This window comes from Quercus lobata, chromosome 5, assembly GCF_001633185.2.
Source record: "Quercus lobata isolate SW786 chromosome 5, ValleyOak3.0 Primary Assembly, whole genome shotgun sequence".
Taxonomy (NCBI): Eukaryota; Viridiplantae; Streptophyta; class Magnoliopsida; order Fagales; family Fagaceae; genus Quercus; species Quercus lobata.
The window spans coordinates 73,337,914-73,347,497 of NC_044908.1; the positions used below are offsets into that span (position 1 = coordinate 73,337,914).

Below are 9,584 nucleotides of genomic sequence, written 5' to 3' on the forward strand. Positions count from 1 at the left end.
AATTTAAAATTATACATAAAAATAAGTTTATAGATCAAATTGTAAATAACACTTTATTGGCATGAAATTTGGCATGTATTTTAAATACATAAAAAAAACATATAATTTAAGAGTTAGATTTTCAAAATATGTAGCTATGTTACTTTGTTTAGTGAGAGTTGTAGCCTTAGACTACAACTAAGTTTGTAGCCAAATTTTGTCCTTAAATTTTGGTTCCCTTAACAATATATTAGACCTTTACAAACAAAAAAGAAAAGCTTAAGAAAAAAAATTCGTTAAACTAAAAGTTTGAAAAATATGTAGCTTGCAATGTTGATAACAAGACTATCATGCAACAATTTCAAAATAATAAAACTCATAGAATGAAATTGTAAGACTTTATGTATTTGTGCATATATTTTTTTTGGTCAATATATAAATTTCTCTTTTTATTAGATTTTGTATAATTTAAGTTTCATAATTACTACCTTGGAAAAAATTCCTAGAGTTGCAACTGCTCATGACGGCCACCCTAAGAATAATACCTTGTTTTCAAAATATTCCTATTTTTCACTATTTAAACAGTAACTCAAACATTTGGCAATTAGCTATTTGGAAAGAGTTTGTTCTCAAACATTTGGCAATTAGCTATTTGGAAAGAGTTTGTTTTGTAACTATGCAAGTAGACATGCTTAGATCACATATTTATTTGGAAGCGATAAATTGCTTGTTCAATGGCTAACCTCATTTCATAGCATGGCAACAATCCCATATCCCATATTTGGAATTTATCCAAGAATTTTTCTCATGCAAAAAGATACCAAAAGACAATAAGGAACATAATGGTTAAATTCTCTTAAAGTGTGAAAGTAACGTCATTTAACAATTTTATCAATGTTGAAAGAAAATTTTTTTTTTTTTTTTTTTTTTATGAAATTTAAGATTGGAATGGTGATTTTACAATTCTTGGAAGCTTAAGGATTTTTTGTGCAATTTTTAAAGTTTTGGGGCTCTTTTGTGATTTAGGGAAAGTATAGGTGGTCAAATACAATTTTGGAAGAGTATTGGGGTTCGGATGAAATCTTTGGAAGTTTCGGGTTGGGCCATTGTGTTGGAATGGGTTTGGATATTTTTATTCTTTGAGTGGGCTTGATGAATTTTTGTATTTAAATGAGCTTTATTGAGTTGAAAATTGAGTATGGGCTTGATGGATTATATTTTGATTTTGGTTCTTTTTAATGGGAATGGGCTTGTGGAATTTATTTCAATTCAGATTAGGGCCTAAAGGGCTGATAATTCTAAGGGCTTGAACCTTGGGATTGTTGGGTTTAAATTTAAGTAAGTTGTTGCATTTTTATTTCAGCGGGCTGGGAGTTGTATGGATTTCAGATTGGGCCTACGTGGTTGAATGGGTTTGATTATGAGATTGGGCTTGTGCATCTAATGTGGGCTTGATGTGCATTTCTGATCTGGGCTCTAAGGTTGAGAAAATTTGATTATGGGCTTTAGTATTTTGATTTCGGCTCAATGGTTGGGCTTGAATTTGGGCTTGGTGTGATTGAGAGTGAGTTGAAGGGGTGTGGGTTGGCTGCGTTTTTTTATCTAAATGGGCTTGAGGCTTTGGATTAGGCCGACTATTGAGTTGGGTCAGAAATTATGGTATAAGGAACCGAGTTGGGTCTTGTACTAAATGGTCAGGTTCAACCCAACCCAACTATCCATATTTTCTTCCACATGTGGTATGGAAGACTCTAGACTTGGGATATTTAGGATCATCATGAGTCTCCATGTGGCATAATCTTGGCCCTCCATGCGGCAATCTGCGTTCCATTAATAATGTACCAAATTGATTAAAAATTAGTGCATTATGTTACAATGAACACAATTCAACTAAATCCGGATATGCCTTTTTAACAAAGGGAACAACTAAATGGTCTTCCAAGCGATGAGACTTTTAGAAGAAATTTAGAAGACCAAAATTAAATTAATACCAGTTTTTAACGGGTGATTCTCATGATTTTTTATTTTATTTTTATTAACTTTTAAATATTATTCTCTAATTATACAATGCACTAATCATTTACAATTGTTAAATATTTGCACTATATTCAATGCTAAAATTAGTTTAAAATGAATGAAAAATCAATATTTATAATATGAAACAAAGATATACATTTTTTTTTTTTTAAATAACTATATAGTTTCTTTTTTATAAAATGAAACAAAGGCACACTATTTATGTGTCTACCATTTTTAAACTTTTATGAAACATGGAACAACAAAATACAACTAATGAAACACTAAAATCAGTAGGTTGAATGCTTTGGGCTACAACGACAATTTGATGACCTGAAGAGAAAGAAAAAGACTATCAAGGGTGACCGGGGAGAACCGGCCAAGGACCCTCTGACGATTAAGTCAGTTTTCTCTCTAAAACACAAGAATAATGAATAGGTGAATGGTAGAACGTACCTTGGTTGAATGAGGCTTGATCCTTTTAATGAGAGTTGGGAGTGAGTCTACTTGTTAAGAAACACTAATATTGTGGGAGATGTGTAGACTTAGTGGGGAGAGTGGAGCGAATTTCGGGGAATTCACCTCACGCTCTGAGATATGAGTTAGTGATTTAACCATTTAAGGTTGTAGAAAATACTCAGAATTGTAATAAGTATTTGGTGGTCGTCCATACTTGAATATGGTATGGACGACTGTACTTGATCTAGACATGCTTGTGAATTATTGTTGAATTTTCGTGATATGCGCTTTAATTTCCTAAGGGGTATTTTGGACGTTGTCAACATTGTATGATCACTATGGACGAAGAATGCCTTATTGATCACTAGGGGTGGCAAATGGGCGGGTTGGGTCATAAATGGGTTGGGTGTGTAATTATCCATTTATGACCCGTTTATATATAAATTAATTATCCATTACCCGTCCAATCCATTTAATTAGTAATCCGCCCATTTAACCTAATATGACCCAAATACCTCCAAAACTAGTTGAATACCCTATTGACTTCCAAAATTACCAAAATACCCTTAAATACCCAAATACCCCCTACACTTTCAAAATTACCAATATACCCTTGGACATCCAAAATACCCCTAGAATGATAAATATACAAGTTTTCTCATTTGTCAAATTAGTTAGCCAAAAAAAATATATCAAAAATTAAACTAGATTCCTGAATATGAGCTATATTTCCATAAGGTCCAACATTATCCATTTTTTTAACATAATCCCACTAAAAACGTAAAGATCCAAAATTTTAGGTGTGGCTAAATCTTTTAAACAAATATAAGCAACTTCTATTTTATGTAATTTAGAAACACATGTATGTCTTATAATTTTAATCTTACTCATTAAAACATGATTAGAGATTGGAACCTAAAGAAATTACTAAGTAGCTCATAATTCAACACCAATATCAGAACAGTAAAATTTATAACCTTAATTAACATTGCCCAAAAACTTAATTACGCTCCAGCAATCATAGAGAAAAATAAAACCACAAACACAGTAATGAGCTATATTTTAGCTTAAATTTTTAATGAATCTTTATCAGAATAGTACTCTGACATCCACAATGAAAACCACTTAAAATTTGAAGCCAAAGATGGTTGCACCTAAACAACTCCAAAATTGGCTGTCATGTGCTTTAAAGAATCAAATGTGGAGGAACCTAGGATTTCATCAAATATAGTTTTAGTACAAATAAGGCAAATGGAAGAGAAACTAATCAGCAAAGAACATAATTATCACATCCATTTCAGTAATCCATGGATCTTCGTCCAAGACCTACTTCAATTACGTGATCAAGGATAAAGCCACAGCAGTAAATCCCAAATTGACTCTTACAGCATAGTGTCATGGGTCCTTGGTGCTCAAGTGCCAAACTCTTTCAATCAAAACCAGACAGCGTATTATGATTGGTCTAGGATCACGGCAGAGAATATGCCTAAGATGTTTGTTAGTGTTCAAGTTTAGATAATTATAACATGCTACCTAGTACATGCTCTTGCAATCTTCTCATTTGTCAAGTGAATCTAAAGCTACAAACTTCAAATAACTATAATTAATTGGAGCGAAAATAAATGTTTTCTCATTACTCAAAAAGTCCCAACCCACACAACTAAAACAAAACTGGAAGAAATGATAAGAATTATGAAAAGTATTCTCCTACCAAAACAGAATCTGAAAGTCCAAAGTATTAAAAATTTAAAACCTATGTCTTACATCTAAAGCTCATTTAAATAAGAATCCTAGCAGGAAACCAGAGAAAGTAATCAGCAAATGAGTTACATAAATAGGTTTGTCCTTGATGCCTTATATGTGGTCTTGAGCTTCCTTGAGGGTGGTCGAATTTTCTTGTAAACCAGAGGGGATTTTGGAATTGTGGAACTGCTTAGAGCTCTCCCTCTTGCAAAGTTTAGCGGGTATGGTGGCTGTTTTGATGATTTGAATGCATGGGAACCAAAAATGCAACATATCATCAGGCATTTAAATAGAAATATATTAAAAACAACAAATAGTCCAAAAAAAAAAATTACTTGGCATTTAATTAGAATTAATTGAGTTGGAATTATTAAAATTACCTAAACCTCATCATTATATGTAACATGTCCAGAAATGCATAGGTGTTCAAAATCCTCCACAAGGTGCTCGTCATCATGATAAGGTATAACTAGCAAAGTAAAAAATTAGTAAGTAAATATAAAAAGGGAGAATGCATAATTTAATAAAAATTACAAGTATATGAAAAAGATATTTACCCTGCCCAGTAAACAACCAGCTACGGGAACATAACAAAGCCTCTACATTTTGTGGCAATAGACAACTACGGTACTTATCAAGAATTCGACCACCAATGCTAAACGCTGACTCTTAGGCAACGGTAGTGATAGGAATACTCATAATGTCACGAGCCATTAGTGAAAGTTCTGGAAAGCTACCACAATGTGATTCCCAATATTCAAGAATATCCAAGTCCATATGAGTGTTATGGTCAAACCGGGCCTCTTCCAAATACACATCTAATTGTGACTTACTATTGATTGAACCAACAATTTCACTCTCAAATGTATCAAAACCAGCAATATCAGCATCTCTTACCTTCTCATTAGCACCACTACTAGATGCATTTTCAACCATATTGTGTGCTTCATAATTAGTGGCGCGCAAATATCCTTCGAAAAGGGAATATAACTTGTCACGAAGATCCATCACCATTATTGTCCCATTAGTGCCATAAAGTCGCTTATAACTGAACTCCACAAACTGCAACTTATACCGAGGATCTAAAATTACAGCAAATGATAGCACAATGCTGTAACAATCCCAGTATTTATCAAATTTTTCTTTCATGCTTTTTGCCATGTCACTAATTACTACATCTTCATCTTCCATCTCTTCTAAAATACGCAAATGAATTTTCCATACACCATGAAAGTATAAGTTGGTAGTAGGGTATTGAGTGCCTGAAAAGAGAGTGGTGATGTCATAAAATGGCTTCAAAAATTTTGCTATCTTCTCAGCCTTATCCCATTCATCATCTAAGGGACAAGTGCGAAAGCTTCCATCAACAATACTCAAATTGTGAAATGCATCCCGAAATGTAAGAGCTGTCTCAATCATTAAATATGTTGAGTTCCATCTTGTTGACACATCTTGTCGCACTTTCTTACTAGTTAAATTAGGGAGTTCTTGAAGACATTCGGCAAATCTTAACTTCCTCATATCATTGTCTCTCACATATTTAACACTTTCACGTATGTTGTGCACAACATGCTCTATAATTTTCAAACCTTCTTGTACAATAAGGTTTAAAATATGAGCACCACAACGAACACAAAAGAACTCACCACTACAAGGCAAAGATGATCTAAAAGAAGGGTTTTTCTTCAAACTATTCACCAAGGTATCATTGTAAGAAGCATTGTCTAAAGTGATTGTAAATACTTTTTTCTCAATGCCCCATTCTTTTAGAATGTTAAACAATCTCTCTCCCAAAATCTTACCACTACGAGGAGGTGGCGTATGAGAAAAACATAAAACCCTCATTTGCAACTCCCAATTTGCATCAATGTAGTGTGCAGTGAGAACCATGTACTCATCAGTTGTGGAAGATTTCCACAAATCTGATGTTAAGCAAATCTTGCCCGGGACTAACTCTAAAGCACGTTTGAGATTTTCTCTTTCTCTCTTATAGATTTTCAAAACATCTGACTTTGCTGTATTCCTACATATTGGCTTAACATCGGGATTTAGAAAGATATGAAGCTCTCTATTGACCTCATGCTCTGCAAATGAAATTGAGTAATTATGCCTAATAATTGCCATTGCAATCTTTTCACAATACATATCTTGATCAAGGGGAGGACGGCAAGGCACACTATCATTTTCTTGATGACATTTCTTAGCATGACGGCGTAAATTACTAGTCCCATTCTCCTTATCTACTGTTAAAATATTAGTACATTTTCTGCACTTGACTTTTCGATGGCCATCTTCATATGAAGGTAATATTTCGAAATCATTCCACACTTCAGAAGTCCTACTCCTACTTATTTTGCTACCACTTGAAACTATTTGTTCAAATTCATCCATCCCCTCAGTTACAGACATGGTTCACCTTAAAAGATAAGACAATCAAAATGAAAATTTCTACAAATATGTATTTCAAATCAACCAAAATCACAAAAGGCAGAAACATAGGTGACAATTTGAAAAGGTAAAAGTGGATAGATGCAAATCATCAAACACTCAGAAAAGAAAAAGACATTAACTTAGAACTCAAAACCCAATTGAGAGAGGGATCTTAATCTTACCTTGAAAATCTTAACGAGTCCAAAGCCACCTTCACCGAGCTTGTGAGTTTGTCTACACTAACAGAACAAAGTAAACTATTACTAGTGGTTTTTTTTTTCAATCATTATACAAAAAATCAGTTTAGAATGCTAGAGTAAAAGTACTACCTACACAACTAGTTGCTGACTTATAACCCAAATCCCATTTCTCCATTTCAGTTCGACACAAACAAAGAGAGCATTATCTTCTGCTAAGCATTTCAACAAACACGTAATTTACATTTCAAACCCACAAACAAAAACAGAAAATAAAGACAAACCCACAAACAAACAAAAAAATCAAATGAAGAAGAAGAAGAGTTGAGAGAGAGACAAACCTGAACTGTGTTGGCGCGATTGGAAGAGAGCGTGAGAGATATCCCAAATTCGAGCATTCACATCAACCTTTGTCCACAACCACCACCACCACCACCGAGCACAACCACTGAGCACAACAAATGCCAAAATCCACTCAATAAGGTCAGTTACCGATGAATGATTCAACGGCCACCGCAGTATTGTGTTCCGATTGCGAATCGGAGATCAAGGATTGAATCGGGAAGCTTCAGAGAGAGAAACAGGTGTACACACAACGCAACGCAAGAGAGAGAGAGAAAGAGAGAGAGAGAGAGATAAGGAAGATATTTTTTTTTTTTTAATTACTTTTGTTTGGTTACTGAGAAAATTTGAGGGAAAGTGTTTAGGAGAGTGAGAGTGAGAGGGCTGAATGTTTTGGCTTAGAAAATTTGAGGGAAAGGGAAAGTGTTTAAGGTTATACTGTTTAGTGGGTAATTTGTGGGTTTATTTAATTTTATAATTTAAATGGGTTTAGTGGGTATCAGTGGATTTATCCATTTAGACTCATCTAATTAAATAATCAAATGGGTCTTTACCCATTTAACCCAAATATTTAAATGGGTTGGGTTAGGACTTATCTAAATAAGATAGGTAATGGGCGAGTTCATGGATATGAATAATTTTTGCCACCCCTATTTTTCACCATCAACAATGCTCTATGATCTACAAGTGGATTTATTCTCTCAAGACAATGCTTCCTAAGTCCTAACGGTAACCTACTTGTTCCTAAATCATATATGTTATTCTTTTGTTTCCCACCTACTTTGAGCTCCAAAATATTAAAATATTGTTATTCCATAACTAAACATTGCCTCTACATATTTTTCAAACCCTTTCCATCAAAAACTGCACTCCAAATTACCCTGATTCCTTTTAAACACTTATTATTATAAAAAAAGTCTCACGACTTAGAGATCAGTTTCTAACCATTCTTTGCACTCAAGATTCAATCTTTTCCAAGCCAAATTACTCTTCCATGCCACTGCGCATGGCTTTTGATTTTCATTATCATTATTAACCTTATGATGATTAACAATTTCAAACCCAAATTTTTCGGGGAATAGTTAATTTGAAGTGGATTTCATATTCTTTAATATAAAACCAAAATTAACCCGATCCAATAGTCAAATTTTAATTTATACTCATTCAAATTTGGGCTAACTCCATAAAATTGATTGAAATTAGCAAAAAATTGGTTTAAATGATAAATCCACAAAATCCTTTAATTTAAGACTGAAGTTTACACAAAAATTTAAAGTCGAACAAAATATAGTATCGACAATACTCACAACAAACCACTATGGGTGCGCTTAAATTTTCTAAAATTTAATTTTTTTTGTAATTTTTATTTTCATAAATAAACTAATTAATTCAAATTTACCATTTATTTTTCATACATAATTTAGAAATACATAATGTAAGGTCAGTTTTTGGGGCCCAAGCCCAAAAGTAGGTGGCTCTGGCCCAAAGTACCTTAGACAATGAATTTGTAGAGAGCGGGTTACAGAACTAGGACTTGGCGAAGTGAATGTTAGTTAATTCTAGGCCAGACAACGGTTTGGATATAAGAACACCTCCTTTATCTCTACTGGATACTCAGTCCGAGGAGACATATGGGTGCACCTTTGTTTCTGATTTAAAGGGTATAATCTTTCACTCTTTCTTCTCACTTTTTTCTGATCTCTTCTTCATGGGGATGCCCTTCTCTTATATAGACTCCTTAAAGTAATAAGAGCCCTACACTTGTTGATTATCTGGACCTTCACTTGAGTGTCTGTCCCATCGGATATCCTCTCTACATCTCTGTGAGTTTCAGTGGCCAAGGTAACACTGTTCACCTGTCCTCTCCACATTAATGCGGCCAGAAAAGTAGTTTCCTTGCATTTAATGCGGCAGTTGAGGCCTCTCTCTGGACATCCTATGCTCTTGTTCTTCTCCCTGCTTTGTGAGGCTTATCCTTACTACCAATATTTATTTGGAATGACTCCTCATTATGGATAGGGTGCATGTTGGGCTCATATTTGGCGCATCCGAGGAGACACTCCTCCTCGGACGTCTTTTTTAAATAAGTTTGGACTTATTAGGGTTGGCCTGGCAGTTGTTTTGGCGGCCCATTTTCCCCTTGGTTGTAGTTGAACTCTGTAAAGGGCCCAAGGCCCATTGTTTGACTTGGGAATTTTACCCTTACACATACCATTACTAATATATAAAATTAAGAATTATTATTTTATACAAAACATAATAAACATACTCATAAACATATACATAAAGCATAATAATATATGTTTTTTTTAATAATATACACACAAAAAAGAAGAGAATATATGTTTTTATTTTAAGTGCACGACAAAATTTATTCTCTATTCAAATATAAGAATATAAAAATATGAAAACTCAAAT

At 33.8% G+C, this 9,584-nt stretch overlaps 1 protein-coding gene across 1 annotated transcript; it reads right to left on the reverse strand.

Moving 5' to 3' along the window:
• Positions 1 to 4,866: 4,866 nt before the first annotated feature.
• LOC115991096 (zinc finger BED domain-containing protein RICESLEEPER 2-like) lies at positions 4,867 to 6,606 on the reverse strand. Its single transcript, XM_031114842.1, has one exon. It carries the CDS (start codon positions 6,604 to 6,606, stop codon positions 4,867 to 4,869), a length of 1,740 nt encoding a protein of 579 aa, XP_030970702.1.
• Positions 6,607 to 9,584: the final 2,978 nt, after the last annotated feature.